This window comes from Microcebus murinus, chromosome 21, assembly GCF_040939455.1.
Source record: "Microcebus murinus isolate Inina chromosome 21, M.murinus_Inina_mat1.0, whole genome shotgun sequence".
NCBI lineage: Eukaryota > Metazoa > Chordata > Mammalia > Primates > Cheirogaleidae > Microcebus > Microcebus murinus.
In genome coordinates, this window is record NC_134124.1 from 37,773,289 (window position 1) to 37,801,223 (window position 27,935).

General features: G+C 45.3%; 1 protein-coding gene across 3 annotated transcripts in view; it reads right to left on the reverse strand.

The window, feature by feature from the left end:
• Nucleotides 1-27,935, reverse strand: part of IFT122 (intraflagellar transport 122) — an 85,622-nt gene that overhangs the window by 8,964 nt on the left and 48,723 nt on the right. For 2 of the 3 annotated variants that reach the window (XM_075996304.1, XM_075996306.1), the window contains 8 exons: nucleotides 20,032-20,172; nucleotides 16,469-16,522; nucleotides 13,311-13,472; nucleotides 9,078-9,244; nucleotides 6,318-6,489; nucleotides 4,821-4,923; nucleotides 2,696-2,836; nucleotides 1,132-1,229 (listed from right to left, as the gene is read on the reverse strand). In XM_075996304.1, the coding sequence (XP_075852419.1) occupies nucleotides 1,132-1,229; nucleotides 2,696-2,836; nucleotides 4,821-4,923; nucleotides 6,318-6,489; nucleotides 9,078-9,244; nucleotides 13,311-13,472; nucleotides 16,469-16,522; nucleotides 20,032-20,172 (1,038 nt within the window). The remainder of the gene's footprint in view (nucleotides 1-1,131; nucleotides 1,230-2,695; nucleotides 2,837-4,820; nucleotides 4,924-6,317; nucleotides 6,490-9,077; nucleotides 9,245-13,310; nucleotides 13,473-16,468; nucleotides 16,523-20,031; nucleotides 20,173-27,935) is intronic. The other variant, XM_075996305.1, reaches the window with a different exon arrangement.

Consider the following 27,935-nt stretch of genomic DNA (forward strand, 5'->3'; position numbering starts at 1 on the left):
AGATCAGAAGGAAGAAAATTCCCAGGGTGGAAGGAAGGGCGTTTGAGAGGTCAAAGAACAATGAGATACTCAGCCTTCAGGGTGCAGCTGTGGAAAGCTGGTGTAAACCCTCTACTGGGGCAGTAATAAGAATAGCTGACACTTACCCAGGGCCACACTGTGCCGGGCACTCTTCTAAGCAATTTTCCAATATTAACTTATTTAATCCTCACCACAATCCCATCAAATAAGTACTGTTATTATCTCCATTTTATAGAGAAGGAAACAGAAGCACAGGTAAATGACTTGCCCCAAGGTCACATGGTACAGCTGGGGCGTGAAGTCTCCTGAGTTCACCTTTTAAACAACCTACCAGCCCACTTTATCTAAGTGAGAGAGGAGGGCCAGCATGTTGGGATTCTAGTATTGGCTCTGCTACTTACTAGCTATGAGACCTCTCTGTCAAGCACCTGTCTCCTCATCTGTATAATGGGGATGAACACACTCACAGTATGGTTGAAAGGATGAAATGAGTTGATAAAATAAAGCCCCTAGCACATTGCCTAATATGTAGTCAGTGATCAATTCAGGTTGGCTTTTGATACCTGCCCAGTTTATCAGCCAGCACAAGATAAGCTCACACTGTAGGAGCTTAATCAACATTTGTTGAGTGACTCAGGAGACAAACAGGATGAAGAGGCTGTTGACAACCTGTCAACTGTTCCCCACTGCCACCAGAAAGATTTAAAAAGGCTTCATCAAAGGAATCAGGGAGTGACTAAAAAGGAGAACTATTTGGGTCTCTGGAGACCAAGCCAACCCTCTTGTTTTATAGACAAAGAAACTAAAGGCCAGACAGAGAAAGCAAACTGTTCAGGAACATACAGCATAACTGGGCCTTCACCCTCCTAGAGGAGAAGACCCCATGGAACTCCCACCCACCTTGTCTGGCTAATCCAGAGTTTGCCCAAGTCATCAACACCTGAACCAAGCAACTAGAATTACCCACTCAGCTCTGGACTGTAATTCAGAAACCCATAGCTAGCTGCATGTCAGACAAGTAGCAGATCAAGGAAAACCAAACTTCTTCTCCCCAAAAGAGACTAGGATTCCTCAGCAGTTCATTGCCTAGTGGGTTACCCGCCACCTTACCGTGTACCGCTGAATGGCGTGGTAGCCATGGTACAGCTCAGCCAAGTGCTGGAAGTGGTGGAACTTGCCGAGCATCGCATCCTTCTGGGCAGGATCTGCTATGTGCAGAGGGGAGTGGGGCGAGAGGGATAAAGACATGTCAAACAGTATCTATGGCTGCCGACTGCCACAGGAGGAAGGGTCAGGTGACAGCACTGTTGCCAGTATTGGTTCTTCTGCAACACAGGGCCTATGCCAGGGGGAGGGGCAAAAAGATGCAATGATGGGGAAGGTATTTTTTAGGAGCAGAGGCCAACCCAGGATGGTGAAGTCTCAGCTGGGCAGAGCACATGGCCAGGAAGAGTCTGCGAACATTTCTTCCGGACTCTTCCAGATCTCACACCAGACCCTCCCAAGTCATTCCACTGAGGAAGCACCAGCTTCGAGAAGACACCCAGACATGCCAGAAGCGCCTGGCAGGATGTGAGTGAGCAGACACCCACTTTATTCACATTTACCTCATGCCTCTTCCCTTGGTGCTACTCCTTATCAGAAAAACAAACCACTGGCCAGAACAGAAAAATGCCACCTTACACCTGGGCTTGATGGTTTTCAAACTAGAAGCACGGCTCCATGAGGCATGCTCCCAGCAATGTTATGAAGGAAACAGGGACAGGGGCACCCCCATGGTACAGATGGGCATGCGGAACCCAGGAAGGACTGACTGTGACTTGCTACAAGTCACCTTGCAGTCTCCATTCCAGTGTTTTCCCCACTCCTGCATCGGCCTGGTTCAGTGGAGAACATCTCCCTGTCCCTTCTGCTTCCAGAACTCTGTCAGTACATCATGTGAAGTCTTGTGAAAAAAAGCAACATTGGGCCAGGTGTGGTGGCTCAAACCTGTAATCCTAGCACTCTGGGAGGCTGAGGTGGGAGGATCACTTGAGCTCAGGAGTTCGAGACCAGCCTGAAGCAAGAACAAGACCCCATCTCTACTAAGAATAGAAAAATTAGCCAGGCATGGTGGCACATGCCTGTAATCCCAGCTACTTGGGAGGTTAAGGCAGGAGGATCTCTTGAGCCCAGGAGTTTGAGGTTACTGTGAGCGAGGCTGACCCCATGACACTTTAGCCCAAGTGACAGAGCCAGATGCTGTCTCAAAAAGGAAAAAGAAAAGCAACACTGAAACCATTTTTCTGCCTGGGATGACTGAGAATCTGGAGCATGTTATTGTAAAGCCATTTCTTGCTCATCTTTTCATTTAATTAAATTTTTTTAAACCAGTGCTCATCCAGGCCCAACTATGGGCTCCCAGGTAGCAGGGAGAGATATGTTCTGAATTAGCAACGCAGGCTGGACCTCCCAACCGTAACCCAGGATTGCCCTCATACCATTCTTATACTTATGGGCAAACTGGAAAAAGATGACATACCAGATTATGCCATCACAAGACAGGCTATGGACAATACACCCAATAAACAAGCCAAGGGCTTTAATTAAAATGTCCCAGCTCTTTTGATGTTTATCTTGGTGCCACAGCGGAGCAGGGGGCGGGGGAACAGTGGCCTGGCTGATGTTTACTTACCTTGAGCTATATCAAGGCACTGCATAGACAGCATCCAGTAATAATAGGCGGCGTCATTAAACCTGCTCTCCACCACAGCATTGTGTGTGAGCTGCTCCAGCACCCTGACTGCTTCTCCCTGCCGCCCGGCCTTGTGGAATGCTGGGGGGTGGGGGATACAAAAGCACATGCAATTCAGGGAGGGAGACAGGAGACAGGATAGAATTCTGCGGGGCTTGTAAGAGACTGCTTTGGAAGTAGGACACTCATCTGCAGCACTTCGTTGCTGAGATGCCGCCTCTCAGGCCGAAGGCTATAAATAACCAAGGCTACATCCTGAGAAAAGTACAGTGAGATATACCCCTTTTTGGCTGGGAAAGACAACCAACTTTAGGAAGGCATGGCACAAAGAAAAACCTAAGTGGCCAAAATCCAGGGCAAAGTCTAAGGATGAAACTTGCTCATCTTCAGTGAGGTTTTGCCCCCTGCTCCATTCCAGGGCAAAGCTTTGTGACTCCTGAGGTGACACTAAAAAGACTTGACACTTTACCAGGCTTGGAGGTTTACAAAGTGCTTTTTTGCCAATTACCTCACTGGATCCTCACAACAGACTTATGAAGAAGGGAAAATTATTTCCTTCTTAAATGAGCAATGAAATAGGCTTTTGCAAGGTAAAGTGCCACACCAAGGTCACAGAACCGAGCCCAACTCAACTGAGTGCTTTCTGATGACAACCTTGAAAGATCTGGCTTGCTTCTCAAAACCAAACATTTGTGAAAACAAGTAAAAGAAATTTCTCAATCATTCCTACATCCATTTAACAGAAATTTTCTGAGTACCTACTACCTGGCCAGCCCCTCAGGATGTTGGGGCTGCCAGTGAAGCACTCGTAGCTGTGACATTTGGCCACACATGGGCATTCAGATTATCCAAATCCTCTGCCTTTAGCAAAGGAAAAGGTCTGGCCTTTGTTCCATTCTCATCTCCAATCTCTTGTCTGAGTACCAAGTTACTATGGCAATGGATTCTTGGAAGGGCAGACACAGACAGATGGATAGGTTGATGTGTTTTGCCCAAACATGCAGATACTTCAGCAACTGGGTACTCTGGAAATGTTGAAGCAGTAGAGAACACACTGTCCTTCAATGGGGATTTTTAGCTGAGAAGCTCCAACAGGGAGACATTTGTTCTGCAATGTGTCCGCTGGTAGCAACTGTTACCATATAGATGTGTAAATGAGATGCTATGGAGTATGACACACCCAACTTCAATTAGAAGACTTCCTAAATAGGCAGTAAAACATAGAAGACTCAGGTTCCCCAGTCAGACAGATCTTGATCTGGTTCTGGCTCTGCTGCTTGCTAATCTGTGCCTTTGCACGGCACATTTAGCCTCTTTGTCTCTGCAGGGCTATTGGCAAGATTCAAGGTTATGTAGGTTAAGTGCCCAGCCAGTGCCTGACACAGGGCAGTCAATTTTTTAAACTGTGATTAACATTATCAGTTAAAGCTTCATACTTGCTCTGGCTCCTATTTCAGATGCTGTCAGACCTCCTGTGCAGCCATTTTACCAATGGAAATGCTGAGGAGTAGAGGTCAACTCATTTATCTGAGCCAGAAACAGAAACTGAGTTTCTATTCTCAGCAGAGGCAAGTGGAGGCAAGGCTATGGCACACTTTTTGGCAGTCTCTACTTTTTGTCCTCACTGTACCCTGGCTCCAATTACCTTTCTGCCACTTCCTAGCTATGGGACTTCAGGAAATCTCTTTACCTGTTTAACCCTCAGTTTTCTCATCTGCGAAATGAGAATAACAATAACGGTACCTATGCCACTGGACTGTTGTGAGGATTAAATCAGAAGATTCACTGGAGTGCACAGCACTTTGCTCAGTAAGCAGAGGCTCACAGAGCAGACAGCACCTCTTAAGGTCCTGTAGCAAGGGAGTGATGGCCCCGGTGTGTGTAACTCCAACGCCCATGTTGTTTTCACTGGTCCATAGGTCCACCAAACACATCACATCCCCAGGATGAAGTCACCTATCTTGGGACCTACAGATGGGAGGGGGCCTGGCAACCTTCCTAAAATGTGTGTCTTGGCAGTGCCTTGCCCTGCCCCTTCTGCAAGATGCCAGTCTATGTGGCCTACCTTTCTGGGCTTCCTCAAAACGATCATTCTCTGCTAGCCACTGAGCGTAAGGCACGTAGATGTCAACCTTAAACTCGGGATGCTTCTCACCCAAAGCAAAGGCCTGGAGGAAGGAGCAAACAGTCTTAATAAAGCAGTACCTGCAGCCCCCATGAAAACATGGCACTTGGCTGAATTCATTAGGGATGTCATATTTTGCCAACCTGACAACTCAGAGGGGGAGAGCGCCTCCCCCCTCAACTACCCCAGAAATGCAAAAACAAATCAGCTCTTTGAAAACAAAAGGCAATTAACAGCAATATGCAAGCGACTGGATTCAATAACAACACAGTCTGTTTCTGGACCACAGAAGCGGCACAGAATCGGAAACATTTTATTTTGAGGGTTTGCGTGGGCTCCTGTAGCAGTGCTGCAAACAGATTTCTTTTAATTGCAGCCGACACCTAAGGAAATAGAATTGACATTATCATCATCACTGCTTATTAGCTGTCAAAGATGACTGTGGGCTTGGTGCTATATGGGGCCCAGTGACTATTTCACCCAAGCCCTCAAACCACCTGTAAGGCCAGGAGAACCAGAAACAAGCCACAGGAAGAAAGTCTGCCTGATGCACAGGTTCTAAGATGCTCTAATTTATGCTGCTTGAGAAATCTCCTGAAAAATTTATCTTGAGAAGCCATTATTGCCTCTGTCCCTGGCCCCACCTTTTCTCATCAGTGACCTTGTCACCTCACCAAATGGAGTTACCCAGAGGAAAGACAAGAGTCAGATAGCTCTTACCCAGAAAAGGCCTTGCTATCACTCTGCAAAATAGACCACAATGGGTGGGTGGGGCAGGGTGAGGATCATGTGCAAGGCCCCTAATCTAATCCCACAGGGAATGGATTTCCGGGAGCTGAAGGGTGGGAGCTGAGCTGAAGAGGGGCCTCAGGCTGGCTGCCTATCCCACAGGCCTGGCTGGTTCTTCTCACCTGCTCCCACACTAGAGAAGCCCAGGTTGGGGTGGGGCCAAAAATGGAGGGGAAGAGCTGGCTCCTGAAATGGCTCTAACAGTCTGTATCTGAGAAGTATGAATAGCACTTTTCTGCCAAAATGCTACCCAGCAGGTTTTAAATGTCACACAGGTGCATCTTCACATTAGCGACGTGTCTGAGCCCGCAGTGCTGGTCAGAGGCAGCTCAGACCAACAGCAGGCACTGAAGCTGTCATGTTAACACTCACATCCCTGGTATTTATTATGGGACTGGCACAGAGCTGCCAATCAATAAAGATTTTCTGAATGAATGAATGAATAAACAAATGGAAAGCTAGGATGGAAAGGCCATCCAAGATACTCTGGTTCAGAGAATTGAAAGTTAAGTCTCCTGACTTCCAATGTTCATTCCATGATGAGGGCAGCTCCTCCCCATGCAAACACCAAAAGTCCCCTCTACTCACCTGCCTGTTTCTCATGGCTCAGGTGGAGCCCCAAACCCATGAAGCGTGTTTTCCTCTCACCTCATCCCAGCGCTGAGTCTCCACATGCAGCTGCACCAAGGACTGCAGGTCTCCGATCTTCAGGTAGGTCTCCGCAGCATAGCCAGAGTTATCTAGCTTCTTGAAGTAGTCAGCACACAGCAGCAGAGGCTCACGCTCAGCCTTGTCCAGCCTACGGGCAATGTCAATCAACCTGGAGGGGTAGGAAGGGCAGGGAGGAAAGAGACCACTGTGAATGGGCCTGATGGAAGGAAGTGGTGGGGGGACTTTGGATCTTCCAAGGGCAGGCTCTATGTCCATTCATTCCACTGTCCCCAATGCTAATAAAGTACCACAGCCCCTGGAAGATGTTCAATGGGTGGTTATTAAATGAGCGAATACATACTCCAGGAACATTGCCAGGGACCACGAGAGGAAGGCTCTAAAAGATGCTGTTGCCACCTTATATCTTTCACAGGAGTTACTAATCTATCCACAGCAGGATCTGGGGACAAATGTTCACTTATCCCTGCCAGGTACCAAGATGGCGCCATGAGCTTTCTCATGTGGGATCTCACTGAAACTTCACTACCCTGAGGTGGGTACTATTATTTCCATTTACAGATGAGAAGACTGAAGTCTAGGGGGGAAGGTGAAACACCCAGCCCAAGACTCCACAGCCAGGAAGTGGTAAAGTGCTCTTTCCACCACAGTAATTCTCACATGAAAGCAGAGGCCAAGGTGTGAGAATTCTTCAATGAATGGCCCTCCAGAGAAAGAGGCATGCGCGGGGCTTGCTCTGAGCTCTGGAAGAAAGGCCTGTGTCCTCCTCCTGGCCAAGGTGCTGACCGCAGTGAGGAGCCTCAGGGACTAGCTGGCTCACCACTAAGTTCTCAGTGGTGACCAGCCTTCCACTGCTCATGGGGACATGAGGGCTGGGTGGAATGTGCTTGTTCCCTCTAGTCAGGCTGGGGTTTGGAGTAAAATCAACTCTCCCAGGAGAAGGGATTCTACCCAGCCTGCTCTTTGTGAGAAAGGAAAGGGAAGCAGCTGTAGCAGATCCCTGCCTTAGAGACAGAGCAGCACAGGGAGGCCTGTCATTCTGCAGTTAGAATAATAATAGCAACTAAAAATAATACTGCTCAGCAGAGAAGGACACATTTTTAGGGAAAGGTGGCACAGGCAGCCCCTTGGAACCTTAAAACCCCCTACCCCTCAAACCAAATGTTCCTGGAGGAAAGGCACCTTTAACAGCCAGACCTGGAAAAGGGATGGATCATGCTAATGTCTCTTTTTTGAACTAGTTAAGTATCCCTAGGGTAACCTGATACATAGCACTTGCAAATGAAAGTGACATATAAAAAACCTGAGGAGAGAATGGAGAGGCCCTAAATCTGCCTGGCTCTCTTTTGTATCACCTCCTTTGTGAAAAGAATAATTTTGGGGGCAAAATCTATGCCTCTGTCTTTAAAAAACTTTATTCTTGGACAAAAGAAAGATGGAGTGATAGGTCACCCATCTTGTGAAGGGCCCACACACAAACCACATGGTGGAGTTCAAGGGGGCAACCTGATCAACCAGCCCCTTCTCATCCCCAGGGCCTGGCTGGGTGCCACTGCTACCTGTGGACCACAATGTTGCTTCCAGAACAACCCACAGCATTTAGGGCACAGACTGAGCCAACTTCAGGAGTCCCTCCTCTCCTCTCTTCCTTTGCCAGCTGTGGCAGCACACACACACACACATGCATGTGTGTGAGCATGAAATGCACTGTTTCTGACTGTGGGAGGACAAAGCTCTCCTGGGGAGGTCTGCTACACTGAGTCCCAAGACCAAATCCCTCGTGCCTCCATGCAGCCCCACCCCTAGCCCGTTCCTCTCCCTCTATTCTGGACTTTAGCGGAACAAGTCCTCCCTATGGAGGATTTGGACTTTGAACTTAGCGTAGCAGACCTCCCCAGGAGCACTTTGTCCTCCCTCAGTCAGAGATAGTGCGTTCATGCTCACACATACATACGAATGCACAAATCTGAACACTTCAGTTTAGATCTGAGGCCTTCCCGGTGTGGCCAGCCCAGTTCCCCTTGCCTGCAGCCCCCATACCCTCCCCTTCCCACACACCTTTTGATTCCAACCAGAGCCAGCTGACCCTGTTTGCGCTGTTCCTCCTGCCTGAACATCCTTTCCCTTTCTACTGATCGTCTCTGCCTCTTGAAACGCTTCAGGTCTCCTTCATGCAAAGACTACCTCCTAACAGAAGACATCCATGGTTCCTCCCACAGGAATTCTCCTTTCCTCATGTACTTGGAACTTTTCTTGTTCTTTTTTGGTACCTACCATTATACTATTATGGGCATTAAAATCACCCAGATCAGAGCCTGAAGCTCAGCTCCAAGACTTCCTGGTTGTTTGGACTTCTGTGATAACATGTCCCTTGACCCTCAGTTTCCTCATTGGCAAGAAGGGCCTGGAAAAACTAACTCTGAGGGTGTGGGGAAAGAACCAAATGCCTGCAAAGTTATCGCAGCACCTGGGTTGTGGTGAGCACTCAGCAAATGGCAGCTCTGACTTGGGGTGTCTGCCCCTCCTCAGCACTCACCACCCTTTCTCCCAGGGACTCGATAAGCTCCACAAAGACAGCGACTGCCTTCTTCAATCTCTGTGCTCCCAAAGAACCTAGTTACCATCACATTTGGTTAGATATTTAGAGAAACACGATTTTTTCCCTTGTTAGTCAAAATCAAGAGTTGACATGACATGACATGCTGCCAAACGCTCCCTGGGGCAGGGACTGAAACCTACATGTCAACCCAGCCATGGTCGCCACTGATCTGGATGGCCTTGACATGCTCTCCTGCTGAGATGTACATCTCCACAGCAGCTTTGGGCTCATTGATATTTCTGGCCCAGTCAGCCTGTTTGGTGATTAGCATCTTTGTCTCTTTGGGGTCTCCAGATCCAAGGAAATCCTGAGGAAGCACAACAAACAAAAACACTCTGGATTAGAACTTCCTGTGCCAGCATTACGTCAGGCTGCTGAGAGCCAGAGCAAGGAAGTGCTCCATTTGGCTGAAGCAGGCAATCAGGATGCAGGCAGGAGCCCATCCCTGCAAGGCTGAGTGGGGGGCAGTCCCAGGTGTCCAGCAGGAGTAATTATGGACTGCCCTACAGGTGCTCTTGGGGGATACTGGGACAGTATCAAAGACTACAGCTCTCAATGTTTCGTTCCCTTCTCTTCAGCTAAACACTTTCCAGACACTTTGGAACTCTGCACTGTAGAGGGTTTATGACTGGGTTACTTTGTATGTATGTCTCACTGATACAGCTTCATATATAAGCTACTATTCCTAAATAGTGACTAGACAACTGGTTGCACAATTTCAAATACCATACCTATGACCTTTATTCGGATAGTATGGATGATACCACATGCCTCAGAGTGGAGATGAACACGTGATCCCCGAAACTCACACAAACAAAATGATTTAAAGATTTCTCAGTTAGGCCTTTTGTGCCGTTCCTCAACCACCACCACAATGGAAGAGTCGCATCTGTTTTCTGAAATGTTTTGTTGCCTGAATTTAGAGAATCATTTCACTAGCTTAGCCCCAGGTATTTGCCTAGGACAGATAACAAGCAAAACTCTCCTTGGTTAATTAATTCTCAACTGAATGGTAAGGGGTCCTGTTTTGAGGTCAGGTCTGCAGGGTGGACCTGATCCAGCAGTGTACAGCAGGAGGCCATGGGGGGAGCTGAGGCAGGGGAAGGGGTCCAGGAGAGAACCCGTGAAGGAAGAGATGCCTGTCATCCCAGAGGCTCAGGGGTCAGGCTACAGAGCCTGTGTTCCTTCCACCACCACAGGGGGCCTCTGCAAGGCCAAGCTTTCCTGGGTTGGCCCTACAATGTGTGGGAAACAAGCTCAGAAAATCACCTCTTTTCAGGATAAAGTAGTCCAAAATCTATATGTGGGAGTTTGCCATAGTTGAGGCAGCACTGGTGCTGACATTTTAAAAAGTAGAGATTTCAGAAAGGGAAATGGAGCGTGCTTACAGCCCAGATCTGCATTACGAGTAAGAAGCAGTTTGTCTTAGGAATAATGTACCCTGCAGAGAGTGCTCTGTGTCAACCTCACAAAGTATAAAAAAAGCACTCTTTTCCCCATGATTAACACTCATTTGTCAGGAAAGTACAGTCAACATATGCTAAAAACCCACTTGAACAATTAGCTCACTTTTTTTTCCATTTGCTTTCAGGGTAATTGTGTAGCTCCTAAAATCATATATTAGGTCGGGCTAAGCCAGCCAAATGTTTTAAGGAGAAGAAGGGATGTTGTTTACCCTGAAGCTAGGGTCCCAGTAAAACACAGGTGTGCCTCAGCCAGCCTTTGGTTCCCTCTGGAGTTTGCAAAGGGGAAGGGGCTTAGATTGCAGCCACTGCTATGCCTAGTTCGGGCCTTTGCAGACACACCCTCTACCCTTGGCAGCTACTACAAGCACTCTTCATGCCAACACAAAGCTGGAAACTGCCTACCTGGTTGGTTAAACGAGGTTAGCAGCTGGGGGAAACAAGCATCATAAGAGAACAGAAATAGCCTTCAAAAGGACTTCCGTGAGTGCCCGGTGGACTAGGGATGACTGTAGTAAGAAGGATCAGAGGCTAAGAAGGAGCCATAAATTTGGGTCCTTGCCCCAGTGAGACCATCCAGGCACACAGGTTACAGGCTTGAAGGAGCCTCCTTCAGCCCAGCAGTCCAGCTCAGGGAGCTCTGACTTAATTGAAGCTGAGTCTAAATGGTTCCTTCAAGGCTCAACAAACTGGGTTTTCAAAGGCTTTCTGGATCCATGAAGCTAATTTACACGTTATCTGGGGGCTATGGCAAAGACTATGTCCTGAAGTGGACAGAAAGAGGCTGTGCTGAGTGATGAATGAGACTAAACAGTGTTCTTATGCTTGGTGATTTTGATAAGGACATACTACATAAGAGTTAAGAGCATTATAATTCCCTTTATCACCATATAAACATGTCACTTATCCAGAAAGCATACAATTTATTTGTATGTGGGAATGTAATTTAAAATTTTTCTGAAAACCAGATTGAATCTTGGGAAGCAATTTTCAAGTAAACAAAAACATGCCATGTTAATAAGCACTGGATCTCCCCACCCCCCAACATAATGTGTATGTACACATTTTCTCAAATTCAGACTACCAGGTGGGGGATGGGAGGGGAGATTGAAACGGAACCAACCTACTTGGAATTGTGATCAAAAACTAAAACCAAAAACAAGTCCCAGAGTATTTACCTTCATAGAGAGACAGACCAGATGGAGTGTGTAAATGGGCTGCATTTCTGGGTGGGAGACTGTGGCTGCATGAAGCCCACCCAAAGTGTTAGGAGGGGCCTCAGAGCAGAGGCAGGAGTGGGGCCAGCCAGGGAGAAGTCTCAAGAACATCCACTCCATGGTCATGCTTGGCCTCTCTCATTTTCCTAATCTTTCTATAGCTTGGCATTTGTAAAGGGTTTTCCCATAAATTATTCTGTGCAATTCTCATAACTAAACTGAACTGAACTAAACTGTCACCCGCTGAGGAGGAAAGGAGGCTTAGCAAAGTGAAAAGCCTTTCCCCAGGTCATCAGTCCCACAGGAGGGACAGAGATTCATACTAGCTCTCTGCGTGCCAAGGCAAGGCATTTTCTAGTGCACCACAGTGCCTACTTGGGGAGGCTTCAGGGGTTCTGGGAAATGCCACTGGTTGCAAAGAACAACCAGATCCAGCTGTTCCTGATGCCTAAATTCTACCTAGGGTTTTGATCCTTCAGTTAAAGGTTTTGTCCCCAGTTAAAATTTTATCCCCAGAAAGAGAGATGTGCTAATTTAGGTGTTCTCACTATGAATGTATTATGAAATCTTGTACATGTTTGTGGTGAGAGTATGGTGGAGGGTAAGGAAGACAAAGAAAAAAATGTAGAACCTGAGGTGCCCTAGATCTGAGGTGTGGTGTGAAGGAGTACCAAGGTAGAAAGACAGGCTGGGGCCCAGGGGCTTGTGCAGGTGCTGATGAACAATAATTCCTGGGCCCCATCACAGGGAGCCACATACAACCTGCAGCCCTAGGATCTAACAGATGGTAGAGGATCACAGCCATCTTTGGGAACAGAAGAGAAGAAAAAAATGAGGAGGATTTTCCATCTTGAACTTGAGAGCTAGGTAATTACCATTAATAGCCACTAATTGGTTGTGGCTGATGACTCACTTAATAACATTCTGAGAGCCTCTTCTGACACTACTGGGAAAGGCAGGTTAACAAAGGCACCTCTGTGGAAGGAAGAACATCCTTGCTCGATGCACCCAAGGCTCTTTTAACCTTGCATTAGGCCGAACTGCAAATGTCTTGACTGGTCTGGGCTACTCAGTGTACCTCATTCTCACACAAGCCATCATCAGGAACCTGGTCCAGGAAGCTCTTCTTCCACATGTACCTTTAAAGGCCCAGATATTTTGGGGACTAACCTTAATGGGGACCCTGCAAATACAAGAGGGAATCTACACCATCACCCACTGAGACCATGTGGGAGCTCTCCTGCACCTGCAGGGGTGGTGTGAGGCACACTGTGCTAACACTTGCTAGAGTGAACCCATCATGTGGTTGGTAGGACCAGCTTGTGCCTGAGGGATACCGATTCTTTGTGGCCTGACAAGGTTTGAGAGAATTTGTGGGAGACAGCCCTGAAGCCCTGAGCCCTCAACACTTAATAAAGGGATAGACTGGTAAAGACTCATAGCCCATGTAGCTCTGTTGCTGACAAAGGTATGAACTGTCATATTGTGTCCCTTTGGTATCATCCTTAAAGGTCATTTTTGGGTCAGATTCAATCAGTGGCAGTAGACAGATCCTCTGTTTACCAATTTGCTCACACTCTTTCTGAAGTCATTGCTATTTTTCACCTGCACCATCTCCTGGGGCAAACAACTTGGACACTGCAGGTCAGTGGACCCCAAATGACAGTTTGGGCCTGGGATATGGGTAGTTTACCTTGGCATACTCAAACATGCAGAGGTCAGTGTACATGTCGAGTGCGAGGTTCTCATGCCCACTCCTCTTGTACAGTTTGGCAGCCTCATGGAACTTCCCCTGGTAGGAAAACACATCTGCCAGAAACAGGTCATTGTTGGTTTCTCCCCGCTTCTTCCTCTCCTGGAAAAATTAGAAGCACAGGAAATGGCCTCTGCAGGCATGGGCAGGAAGCAGCCTTTACAAAGGTTCAGTGTTACTATTTCAAGTTAAGCCCATGGGCCTTCCTATTGGAACCTACGTTTGGCTCCTGAGCTGTTATGTCTCTCACCTAGGTTTCTGGTGGGAATGCTTGACAACAAAAGCAGATTTTTTTCCAGACAAGTGAAGATCAAAAAAAGATGCAAACCTTTGTTTGTTTAATGGAAATTCCTCAGGGCTGCTTTCCTGTATATTCTTCCAAGGTTACAACTGGATAGTTTGGATTGTGTGTGCTTCTAACTCATTGGTGACCCCTAAGGTCTCAAGACCTCCCAAATCTGCAGGCTTGGTTTGACAGAGTTGTGACCATGATGATGACAGACAAGGAGAAAGTTTAGGGTTTCTGCCCAAGATGGAAACCAATTAAATAGGATAACAAGTCTTTCTAAGTTCCTATTTCGTCCTTCTTTTCTTCTTTTTTTTTTTTAAAGATAGGGTTTTGCTATGTTGCCTAGGCTGGTAGCAAACTCTTGGGCTCAAACGATCATCCCGCCTCAGCCTCCTGAGTAGCTTGCATCGTGAGCCTGGCTTGTTCCTGTTTCTAAAGAGAAGGTAAGAAATACCATATACTGAACATCTACTAGGTGCTAGATATATATTTTGCATAAAAGTATGGACTCTATTCCTTTCAGTGACCCTCAGCATTGGTATTACCACCCAATACCATTGGTAATACCTTCCTCTCAGCAAAGGAAGCTGAGATTCAAGAAGAGGGACAGGTTAAGGACAGATGAAGCTGGCATTTTGACTCAGTCTGTCTGACTCCATATGCTCTTTGTATCACACAATACTACCTTCTGAAGCAAGCAATGGTCTCAAACAACACACACACACACACACACACACACACACACAGAGGCTTAATAGTGTGGAGAATAAAGAGAAGTACCACGCATGCTCCTTCCTCCAGTGTTAGGGAACATTCATTAGTCTGCAGCTCAAGTATTTGCAAACACTCACTAGCACCAATCCCTCAGCCCCAGCAGTTTCCTTTTGCTTGTTTTCCAGCAAGTGTACCACAGTGGAAGATGAGACATTGAATCAAACTCCTAGACAAGCTGGTGAAAGTTTTAACAGCTGGAGGCAACATGCTTCCCCACTGACAGAAATAATTTTTTTAAAAACCTATACATAGTTCAGGCAATCAAACAAATAAACTTTAACTCCTAATAGAAACGAATTAAAATCTTGCAGTGAGATAAAAAAAAAAATAGGTTTTCCTATAGCATGAAATTTAGGCCATATCCATTCTAGACCACATAGTATCACCATGATCAATAAAAATGACCTATGTGCGTTCAGTAGGTACATATCAATATTTTCCTCTTGTTACCAGAACAGAAACATCTCACCCATCCAAAAGTAATTACTGAGGAATCTCTGTTTTCTGGAATAATGCTGAACACCTAGAAGCATGCAACTAAGGCCTCAAAGTGGTCACTCAAAGGCACTTTTTTACTTTTTTACTTTTACTTTTTTCAAAAGATAATCTTACAAGTTTACTGTTTTAAACAATTTCCCAGCTTATATAGAAGAGACATACATTGTGAACTTGGTAAGACATAACAAAAGCAAGCATTGGTACTCACAGATACCAGTTACTTTTGTACACAGAAAAATTATGTTCCATGGCTTCAGATTAAGACCACTAGATCCAGGATAGTTGATTTAAAAATGCCAGCCCTGATAGTAAGCAGCACTGGGCATTACAGATAGATGCCTTAACATGTAGGTAACAGAAAATATAGATGCTCCTTATAATGTGCTGAGGAAGGTAGTGGGCGGGGAGCAGGTATGTGGCCTAGAGAGCACGAGCTTAGGAAACAGACAGACTGGGTCTGAATCCCAATTGAGCTTTTGGCTGTGGCCCCTTGGACATGTCACACAGCCTCTCTAAGCCTTAGTTTCCTCCTCCATCAAATAGGATAATAACAATGCCTGACTCATTAAGTTCTTGTGAGGCTTTGGAACAGAGTACCATCATCGATCGTGCATGAGGCACAGAGCAGACTCCACACATGGCAACTATTGTGAGGTTTAGCAGGCTGTGAGCTCCTGCAGACCTCTCTTCTACTCAGCTCTCTGCCCACTGGGAACAGCACACGGGTTGGCCCACAAAAGGTGTTTATTATGTTGAACTGAATTAGAGGGACAAGACATTTGTTGATTTCCTCACTGCTCTCATCTGGGAATTCAAATGTATCTCACATTCCCATAGCCTCACAATAAATCTGTTCAGGAGAAAAATATGTATGCCTTTTTACAGATGAGTCAGACAGCACTGAGATACACAGAAATTAAGAACAATGTCTACCAGCACCCAGTGCATGGTACACCTAGAACCAGCTCCTCCAGCCCGCCCAGGCCTGTGTGGATGTGGCTGACAAGGCCAGTGTTCTCAGCCGGGAACAGCAGGACTGGGGGTGCTCCAGAGCTCTGGGGCACTCTGTGCAGCCTGCAGACCTCTCTCCCAGGTCCATTTCTGGGGGTGGCACACAGGTCATGTGCACTTGGGAAACACCTCCTACACTGCCAGATTATTGGAGTCTGAGAGCATGGTAAGCAGCTAACCACCACCACAAAGATGCTCCAGTCACTGAGAACCTATTTAATCTTCACAGCAATCCTACAAGGTAGGTCTGATCCCATTTCACAGACAAGAAACCAAAGCTCAGAGAGATTAAGAACCCATCTGCCTCACCCAGCTACCAAACAACAGACTGCACTCCCTGCTCTAGGGCACTTCTTCCCCTACGTGGCCACTCTGCCCCTCAGTACAAGGCTGTGGCCCAGATGCCCAGCCACCAGTGGGCTTGATCACATGTCCTCAGGGCTCTTGCCTGCTAGAAAGGCTCCCTATCAATGACTGATACCAAGTTGGTGCTTTCTTGAGAAGGGAAGAATAATTCATCTTTTACCTCAATGCTGGTGATGAGCTCTAAATATCGGAGGTCTTGCACTCTTGTGAAGGCCTGCAGGGAAAGAAATAAAGAATAAAATCAGCTGCCTTCTTGGCTTCAAAAGTCAATGATCAGCTGCGAGTGGGAAGTCAAGCTCTAGAAAGTAAGCTGGTAAGGAGAGAATAAAAAGCAAGCATTAATCATCTTGTGTTTGGGAGGGTTCTACCACCCAGTGAGGCATGGCTTTATTCATAGGATCAGACCATACAAAGAACAGCAAAGAAGCCCTGGTTGCATCAATCATTTGGGGATTAGGTAAAACAAAACTATGATACTACAATGTGTGATGGTGTCTCCTTGGGAGACTATCCACAGAAAAATGAGCTGGTCTGACACTCTGAGGCAGCGACATCAGAGCAGGAGTGTGTAAGATGTACTGGCTGGTAAGAAACTGCATACACATCTTGATGACTTAGATGGAAAGCAAGAGATAGATATGCTTACCCAAAGGTGCCATAAACACAGGGCACCCAGAGCCCATGGTCCCAGCAGAGGGAAAGGAGGAGGGGAAAGCTGAGAAGGAATAAAAATGGTTTCTGGAAGGAGAGGGGAAGTGGGGGATGAATCACTCCAAGTCCCTGGAAGGCAAACTCTTGGACTCACAGTAAAGCCAAGGTTAACTCATGAATGGCTAGAAGTTTCTGAGGAATAGGCAGACTGATGTTAGCTAAACTTCATTTGCTGCTTTCAGATTCTGTAGGGGTTTAGAAGAATACAACCTACCACATCAGGCTGATCTTCATTTTGCTGTCAACATTTCTACTTAGCCAGTGCTTCTTTACACTGTCCCATTGGAAACGGGCTGACATGCTTCTAGAGGAGGCATCAGCTCCACAAGCCCTTGGAATTTAAAATACAGAGAAACTTTGGCCACTTGCAGCCTCTACTTAGCTGCATGACATGGTCTCTCCTAAAAAGACTTGGGGAAATGAGCAAGCCATCCGGCCTCTGGCTGCCTCACAGATGACCACAATCTGACTTCATCTTTTCGTTCCTCAAGGCCAAACATCCTGTCAAAGACTGGGGACCCAGAGATGAATAAGACTTGGCCCCTATCCCCCTCCTCAATTCAGAGACTCACATTCTAAAAAGGGAACCAGGAAGATTAAATATGTCATTAAATCTCCCTGAGCTAAGAACTATACAAGTACAAACCAGATACCCTTGAGAACATAGATTAGCATCTAAGCACAGGTAGTGACAGAAGGCAGGGTTAAATAAGGCATCACAGAGTAGGAACCTGGCAAATGGGTTTTTATGGAAAGGAATTTGTAGAAAAGAACAAGGTAGGCATCACATGTGCAAAGGTACAAAGGACTAAGAGTACCTGTGTTTCCATGCTGAAGGTCTTATACATCACCTTCTAGATATGGGTTTCCTTAAAGCACTAAGAGAGGGGAAATCTGAAATGCCCAGCAAAGTGGCAGTGAGGGAAAGAAGAAGCGTTCTAGGCCTTAGTCCTAGCTCTGAGGCTTTCCACTGGGGGGACCCTGAACCTACTTCTTCCCTGCTTCCAGGATCCAGCCATTTTTTTTGTGGAAAGGGGCAAGCTAGTGACACGCTTTCCAAGGGTCTTTCTAGTTCTGCTGTGCTGGATTCTAGGATTTGCCCAGTGAAAAATCTGTTTCTGAGTTCCTTCAGCCTGCCACATTCTGCAGAGTTAGGGTGCCTGGTCAGAGTGGTCAGAGTGATAGGGCCCGTGAATAACCTCAGCAAAGGGAAATATGGGAACAGGGAAGCATCTGCAGCTCTGCTCAGGACAGTGGTCTGTGGGCTAGGCAGCTCTCCTCTGCCATCTAGTGGGAACGCTGCTTATTGCTAGGAACCACCCACAAGCACGTGGGCCTGAGTGGAACAGCACAGAAAGAAAGGGATTTGAGATTTGCAAAGAATAGCCAAGTTCTAGTCTACGGTCAAAATCTTGTGGCTTTTTCAAAACATCATGTAGTACATGTACAAATAAACACAGTATACAATTATTTTCCTATTAAAATAAATACCTAAAAAAATCTTGTAGCTTTAATACAATCATTTCTATTCTCAGGGAGTGTTTGGGGGATACAGAACAGGGAGTTAAATAAATGGAGAGTAATTCCAGTTTAGTTTTTGGCCATTCAAACATTTGCTGAGCACTGAACCTGTCTAAGGCACTGTGCTGGGCAATCTAGGGTGATATTAAGACCAGGTACGTTTAGTTCCTGGGTATAAGGAGGTGACAATCTAGACTAGAGTGAAGACTTTTAATTTCACTCCATGCTACAAACAGACAAAACATGCTCTAGGAGTCCTTTGTTATTCTTCATCCCTGCTGGCATTCCTGGGTGGAGCAGGAGAGAGAAGCTCCCTCCAGGGAGATGCTTCTTCCCTCCTGAATTCTGAAAGCCCTCCTCTATTGCCACTTTCCTACACTTAGTAGACCTAAAGATATAATACAGATAATTATCATATAACAAAAATGTTCCTTGTTTTAATAATGGCTAGCAATTGTATAGCCACTCCAAGTTTTAAATTCTCCCTTACCATGTCTCAGGTAAGCTTACTGACCCTGTGGGAGTGTTTTCACCATCCCATTTTAGAAATGGGAGGACTGGGACTGGGAGAGAAGTGGCTTGCCTGAGGTCACAGAGCCCCTTACATGGCACAGCTGGCTCTCAATCAGGCTTCTGAATCCTAGTGTGGTCCAATCTACCTCTTTTCATGCCTACAAGCCTTGACTTAGCATGAGGCTGGTATCACAAACCTCTTTGAAACTCCTTCAGTTCAGCCCAGTAGTATGGACAAAATCAGAATCTTATTAATTGACTGGGAAAGCAAAGAGGCAAAGGAGGGGAGAAGGGGCTGGAAACCATTTGTTCATCCACCTCAGTCAGGTTCTAGATAGAAATGCAACTCAGAAATATACCTGGGCTACTTCTAATGTGAGGAAAGGGGTCAAATGGTTTCAGCCATTTCTCTAGCTTTAACAGACCAAGCCAGGAAATGACACAACAAATCAAGTCTATAAATTGTTCCATGAAGGTATGTGGGAAGTAATCACATTACTGTGAAAATCAGAGAGCTTGACCATCTCTTCCACCACACTTAGCAGAGTGCTAAGAAAAACAGTATTGCCTAATAAATGGCCTAATGATGACACCAATAAAAACTGCCATTTACTGACTGCATATTATATGCCAGGATTTTAGCTAGGTGCTTTACATAAATAATAGTAATAAGAGTGACAGCCAGAATCTATCAGACATTGTTCCTATGCAGGCTTTACAGTCATTATCCCATTAGATCCTCCCAACTTTGTGACTATGGGGCCTATTGTCACCCCAACGCTAAAGAGAAGCAATCTTAGAAAGGTTCTTACCTGCCCAGGCTTACAGTGAGGATGTGGCTGAGATCTACACCCAGATCAGTGTAACTCCAGAGCCCGTTATAGTCTACTTCTGCCTCTCCATATCACCTGCATCCCTTCTGCCTCCTCAAGAGACCCTCCAAGGACCAATTCCAACTCATGCTGACTAGATGCTTACCTTTTTTGCTGTTTCAAACTCTAATCCCTCTAGAGCTTCCATGGCCAGCTCACGCCAATCAGTGTCTGTCACACCTAAGCAAGCAATCTGGTAGGCTTCTTTGAACATTTTCCTATCCAGGTACTGGTACATCGGAGCAGACTGCAGGATTTCATCAAAAAGAAAAAAGAAGACTTTTCAGAGCAATGGAAAGAGGCAGTCCTACAGAGTCTGCCTCCAGATGTGTGTGATGACTTAATTACAAATGCCTGCAGAATAGCACTACAATGATCAATCAGCACCCTTGCAGCCTCTCCCAGTCCACGTTGCGATGCCTTCCATTCTGCCATCCCCTCTCAGCTGAGCCACAGGGCTCCCCAGAACAAACTTCCTGCCCATCTTCCCCTCTTTCCCACCTCCAGGTCTGTTTCTACCACAGGACGTCACCCTCGCCTGAAATGCCTCTGCCCCTCCCTACTCTCTGGGAAAATACCTATTTGGCTTTGAAGACCCTGCTAAAATGCCATCTCTTCTGGAAAGCCTCCCTGATCCCTCAAGCTCCCACTCCAATAAAAGCGGTCTGAGCTTCCTCTGCCCTTCATCCAGATTCCGGATTGTGCTGTAATTTCATGCTGTCTCCCAAAAAAGGCCATCTTCAACATGTGGGCAGCAGTGGGGTTATACTTACCTCCCTCGGCAGGCCCTCGGTCTATGTTTGCTGAAGGAATGAATGAGTTACTGGGAGGAAAGGGTCTGGGGTGGCCTCTTTTAAAAGAGACTGAGTCCAAGAAAGGTAACTTCCAGGTTACCCAGGAAGGCTCTAGAGAAAAGTCTTCTAGCTCCTTGGTGCTGGAGACCAACTCCCTCCTACAAGATTGGGTTGCCTTGCTGTGAATACCTGTGAATGGTTTCTAATAACTTCCCTTTTTTAGGTTTATAAAGTCATTTTGTATCTGTCCCAACAGCCCTACAGGGGTATTATAATAATACCCAACAGAGGTATTATTACTCCCTGGTTATAGCCCAGGAGATGGCCACTCAGGGAGGACAACTGAGAAGGACACACACCTGGCAAAAGGAAACCTGAGGCTGGAGCCAGAGGCAACTTGACTCCAGGTTCTGTGCTCCTTCCTGCCTCATGTGCATTCATACATGTGTGTATGTGTGCATACATGTGTGTGCCAACAAGTCTGAGTTGAGCCGGGACCTCTGTAGCAATGAAAGTCCTTGACCTGATTTTAGGCTAGTCAGTGTGCTTCAGGAGCCTGCATCTATCCTGGATTCCTGGGCAGTAGAGCTCAATCAGCCAGTACTTCTGTGTTAATGGTTCCCAAATGTGAACGGGAAGTACTGTTTTCTCCATTTGGGGCCTTTATCTTTGAAATTTCTAGTCCTATTTTTTAGCTTTAGAGTTGAAGGAAAATTTTTTTAAAGCTGGCCTTCCCTGACAGCAAGAAATGGCTGCCCCCGAGTGCTTTTCTTTCCTCCCAGGCCATCCCTCCCACCTTCTCTCCTCTTAGATGGGCAGCAGGGCATCGACTGTGGAGCAGTTGAGCTAAAACCCAGGCCTGGCTCAGCCACATCCTAGCTGGGTGAATTTGGGCTCAATCCATTAACTTCTGATTAGATGCCCTGCCCAGCTCAGGCTACTATGGGCAGACGATAGGAACTCTGAAAATGATAAAGCGACGGGTAAAAAGCAGGCACAATCATTACCTCCGCTGAGTTTTCTCAGCACCAGCTCCTCATCTTCTCCAGGGCTTTCCAGATTGTTCCCACCCACCTTCCCCTCTGCCTGAAATATCTTCCTTGCCTCTCTCTGCCTCTTCAGACCTCTCAGCCACCAGATCAAGTTTCACCCCCTCCTGGGAGCTTTCTCAAAGCCCCCACACACAACCAGCTTTCCTTTCTAAACTCCTTTAGTAAGTACGTCCTGTCCCAACTTAGTTCTGTTTTATGGTTTTTGCCTGTCAGTAATAATAAGAAATAGGAATTAGGCCAGACCAAACCTGAAAGATGGGTATCTATTTCACTGAAAAGAAAATGAGGCCCCAAATAGTGAAAGGAGCTGCAGTTACAGTTGGTTTAGATGGCAGAATTAGGACACAAAGCTGGTGCTCCTTCCCCTAAACTGCACAACTTCGCTCTGTGCTGAATGCCCCGTGAGAGTGGGACAAGCACTCAGATAGGCACATCCAAATTAAGCATATGACAGAGGAGGGTTAACATTTGGACTTGCTTGGGAGGCAAAACTGAGTGGGAGTTTTAAAAATATACTTTAACTGAACAAATATCCTTTGAGCTATACTTTATCTCACTGTTGCATTCCAAACATGAAGTCACCACCACCCTGAGAAGCCCTACTAGGGCTTGCTGCCCTACTTGGCAGCCCTGACAAACCAGTTCTTGCACAAGATGATGTAAATTTCAAAAGGAAACCAAAAATCCCAAGAGTGGATCTGATGCCTACCCCCTCTTCTCTGGGTGGAAAACCACAGGATGGCTGGAGGCAAGGCGACAGATAAACAGCCTTTCTCTTGAGACTGCCTTTCCTAACCCTTGGCAGTTCTGTCCTGCTGCATCAGCAGGACAGCCTTGGTGCAGTCAAGGAAGGCTTTGGCTACTGAATCTTAAGGTCCTGGCAGAGGAAGCCCTGGGCTGCCCCTCTGGCTCCTCTTGGCTGGCCAAAGTCAGGGAGCAGCAAACTGCATTTATTTTTGATGGCAGGATGGCAATTTTGGGAGAAAACCTTTCAATAAGCATAGCCTATTTGGCACGACTAAAGAAAAGTGAGTTTCTGGTGGATGTGGTGCATGGGTTTGGGATGGGAGCAGACAAGGACGGCAAGGACACAGTCCACAGGGGGCTGTCTGGGCCTCTTCTCCTGCCGCCACTTCTACCCACCCCACTCCCTTCTTTCTCTTGCTTTCTTCCTTTTTCTTTTTCCTCAGATCTGAATTCCACTAACATTTCTTGAATAACTGCTCTGTGTCAGGTACTTATGGTGGGTACTTCCCCAATAATTCCTGCAGTAAGTAGTAACAAGTGTTTCACTGACTTACAAGAAGAAGTGGACTCTAGTCTGAAGGCGAGTTGCATGGAGGGAATGTAGACTAAGAGAGCCTAGTGGAAGGAAAATCTGGAAATAGGTTAAAAATCTTTCAAATGTGCATAGCTTTTGACCCAGCAATTTCACTTCTAGGAATTTATACCAAGGAGCTAAGCTGGGATAGATGCAAAGACTTAGAAAGATGCTCACTATTTATAATAGCCAAAAAACCATAAATAACAAAAATTTCTGATAGTAGGTGCTAGTTGAGTAAGTTGTAGAACATCCATGTGATAAGAAAAAATGCAGGAGTGAGATATAATCCTGGAGGGGCTGGGGGCAAGAGGGAGTGGGGAGTGGTTATAAAAGGCAGCACAACACAAGGGACCTTGTGGTGTTGGAAGTGTTTAGTGTCTTGACTGTGGTGACAGATTACACAAACCTACACAAGTGATAAAACTACTAGAGTCTGGCAAACTGTTATCATTGGGGGAAACTGGGCTAAATATATAAGGAATCTCTGTATTATTTCTTACAGCTATATGTGAGTCTACATTTATCTTAATATTTTATAAATGCTGAAGAAGAATATTTATTGACATGGAACCATGTTTCCAGTAGATTGCTGAGTGAAAAAAGCCAGTTAAGTAGTTTATTTTTATTTATTGATTGATTGAATGATTGATTGAGACAGAGTCTTACTCTGTTGCCTGGATTACTGTGCCATGGTGCCAGCCTAGCTCACAGTAACCTTAAACTCCTGGGCTCAGGGGATCCTCCTGCCTCAGCCTCCCAGGTAGCTGGGACTACAGGCACACACCACCATGCCCAGCTAATTTTTTCTATTTTTAGTTATTTGGCTAATTTTCTTTCTGTTTATAGTAAAAATGGGGTCTTGGTCTTCCTCAGGCTGGTCTCGAAATCCTGAGCTTAAGCAATCCTCCTGCCTCGGCCTCCCAGAGTGCTAGGATTACAGGCATGAGCCACCGCACCCAACCCAGATTAGTAGTTTAGAGCCAACAATTCATAAGAAGTGATGGGTCTGCTGTATCTAAATGTTAGGTTAAATTAGAAGATAGCAATAAAGAAAGATGATTAAAAGTCTCTCCTGGACACATACAATTTACCAAGATTGAACCAAGAAGAAATAGAAAACCTAAATAGACCAATAACAAGTAACAAGATTGAATCAGTAATAAAAAATCTTCCAACAAAGAAAAGTCCAATGGCTTCACAGCTGAACTCTATCAAACCTTGAAGAAGAATTAATATCAATATTTCTCAAACTATTCCAAAAAATTGAAGCAGAGGAAATTCTTCCTAACTCATTCTATGAGGCAAGCAAAACCCTAATAACCAAAACCAGACAAGGACACAACAACAAAAAAGAAAACTTTAGGCCAATACACCTCATGGAGATAGATGCAAAAATCTTCAACAAAATACTAGCAAACCAAATCCAACAACACATCAAAAACACAATACAGGCCGGGCGTGGTGGCTCACGCCTATAATCCTAGATTTGCATATGTTGAACCATCCTTGCACTCCTGGGGTAAATACCACTTGCTCATGATGTATTATGTTTTTTGTTTTTTTGAGACAGAGTTTCACTTTCTTGCCCAGGCTAAAGTGAGTGCCGTGGCGTCAGCCTAGCTCACAGCAACCTCAAACTCCTGGGCTCAAGCAATCCTTTTGCCTCAGCCTCCCGAGTAGCTGGGACTACAGGCATGTGCCACCATGCCTGGCTAATTTTTTCTATGTATTTTTAGTTGGCCAATTAATTTCTTTCTATTTTTAGTAGAGATGGGGTCTCGTTCTCGCTCAGGCTGATTTCAAACTCCTGACCTTGAGTGATCCACCCACCTCAGCCTCCCAGAGTGCTAAGAATATAGGCGTGAGCCACAGTGCCCTGCTCAGGCCATGCATTTTAACATTTAAAAAAAAAAAGAAAAGTAAAAAAAAAGTATGATCATCTCAACAGATGCAGGAAAAGCTTTTGATAAAATTCAACATCCCTTAATGAATAAAAACTCTTAATAAATTAGGTATAGAAGAAAAGTACCTCAACATAATAAAGGCCATATATGATAAATGCACAGCTAACATCTTACTGAATGGGAAAAAGCTGAAAGCTTTTCCTTTCAGAACTGAAACAAGACAAGGCTGTCCATTCTGGCTGGGCGCAGTGGCTCATGCCTGTAATCCCAGCACTGTGGGAGGCCGAGGCAGGCCGGTTGCTCAAGGTTAGGAGTTCAAAACCAGCCTGAGCAAGAGCGAGACCCGGTCTCTACTATAAATAGAAAGAAATTAATTGGCCAACTAATATATATATATATACAAAAAATTAGCTGGGCATGGTGGCACATGCCTGTAGTCCCAGCTACTTGAGAGGCTGAGGCAGGACGACTGCTTGAGCCCAGGAGTTTGAGGTTGCTGTGAGCTAGGCTGACGCCATGGCACTCACTCTAGCCTGGTTAACGAAGTGAGACTCTGTCTCAAAAAAAAAAAAAAAAAAAAAAAATTAGCCAGACAACTAAAAATCTATATAGAAAAAATTAGCTAGGCATGGTGGTGCATGCCTGTAGTCTCAGCTACTCAGGAGGCTAAGGCAGAAGGAATGCTTGAGCCCAGGAGTTTGAGGTTGTTGTGAGCTGGGCCGACGCCACGACACTCTAGTCCGGGCAAGACTCTGTCTCAAAAAAAAAAGGATGTCCACTCTCACTACTCTTATTCACCATAGTACTGGAAGTCCTAGCCAGAGAAATCAGGCAAAAGAAATAAATAAAGAGCATCCAAATTTGAAAGGAAGAAGTCAAATTGCCCCTGTTTGCAGACAACATGATCGTATATATAGAAAAACCTAAAGATTCTAGAAAAAAACTTTTAGAACTTCTAAACTAACTCAGTGAAGTTGCAAGATACAAAACTAATGTACAAAAGTCAGTAGCATTTCTAGAAATGGACAAGAAACTAGCTGAAAAAGAAATCAAGAAGGTGGCTGGGCACGGTGGCTCACGCCTGTAATCCTACCACTCTGGGAGGCCGAGGCGGGTGGATCGTTTGAGTTCAGCAGTTCGGAACCAACCTGAGCAAGAGCGAGACCCCGTCTCTACTATAAATAGAAAGAAATTAATTGGCCTAATAATATATATAGAAAAAATTAGCCGGGCATGGTGGCGCATGCCTGTAGTCCCAGCTACTTGGGAGGCTTGAGGCAGGAGGATCGCTTGAGCCCAGGAGTTGGAGGTTGTTTGCTGTGAGCTAGGCTGACGCCACGGCACTCACTCTAGCCTGGGGCAACAAAGTGAGACTCTGTCTCAAAAAAAAAAAAAAAAAAGAAATCAAGAAGGTGATCCTATCTATGAAAGCTACCAAAAAAAAAATAAAACAGGAATAAATTTAATCAAGGAGGTGAAAGACCTCTACAAAGAAAACTACAAAACACTGATGAGAGAAACTGAAGAGGATACAAACCCATGGAAAGACATCCCACACTCATGGGTTGTAAGAATTAATATTGTTAAAATGACAATACTATCCAAAGCAATCTAAAGAGTCAATGCAATCCCTATCAAAATACCAATGATTTTCTTCACAGAAATATAAAAAAAATTCCTAAAATTTGTGAAACCACAAAAGACACCAAATATCCAAAGCAATCCTGAGCAAAAAGAACAAAGCTAGAGGCATCACACTACCCAGACCTCAAAATATATTACACTACAAAGCTATTATAACCAAAACAGCATGGTACTAGCATAAAAACAGACACATAGACCAATTAAACAGAATAGAGAATGCAGAAATTAATCCAAATATCTATAGTCAATTGATTTTTAACAAAGGTGCCAAGAACACTCACCGAGGAAAGAGCAGTCTCTTTAAGAAATGGTGCTGGGAAAATTTGATATACATATACAGAATTAAGCTGGACTCCTACCTCTTACCCTATGCAAAAATCAAGGCTGGGTATGATGGCTCATGCCTATAATCCCAGCACATTGGGAGGCCAAGGTAGGATGACTGCTTGAGATGAGGAGTTCAAGATCAGACTGAGCAACATAGTGAGACCCTGTCTGTACAAAAAAATTTAAAAATCAGCCGATTGTGGTAGTATATACCTATAGTCCCAGCTACTTGGGAAGCTGAGGTAGGAGTGTTACTTGAGCCCATGTGTTTGTGGCTGCAGTGAGCTGTGATCACGCCCCTGTACTACAGTCTGGGCAACAGAGCAATACTCTATCTCTTAAAACATAGGGGAAATGCTTCTAGACATTGGTCTGGGAAAAGATTTTATGAATAAAACTTCAAAAGCTGAAAAATTACCTGTGGGGTACAATGTACATTATTCAAGTGATGGGTACAAAAGCCCACACTTCACCACTATAAAATACATACATGTACTAGAATTCAATTTGTATCTCCTAATTCTATTAAAATTTTTAAAAAGGAAAAAGATACATCAAAAGCACATGCAGCAATAGCAAAAATAAACAAATGAGATTGCATCAAACTAAAAGGTTTCTACATGACAAAGGAAATTCAACAGAGTGAAAAGACAACCTAAAGAATGGAATAAAATATATGCAAACTACTCATCCAACAGGGAATTACTACCCAGAATATACAAGAAACTGAAACATCTCAACAGCAAAACAAAACAAAGCAAAAACACAACAAGAACAACAACAACAACCCAGTTAAGGGGCAAATGATCTGAACAGACATTTCTCAAAAGAACACATACAAATGGCCAAAATATATATGAAAAAATGCTCAACATCACTAATCATCAGGGAAATACAAATCAAAACCACAATGAGGTATTATCCTTTTCACCCCAGTTAGGATGGTTATTATCAAAAAGACAAAA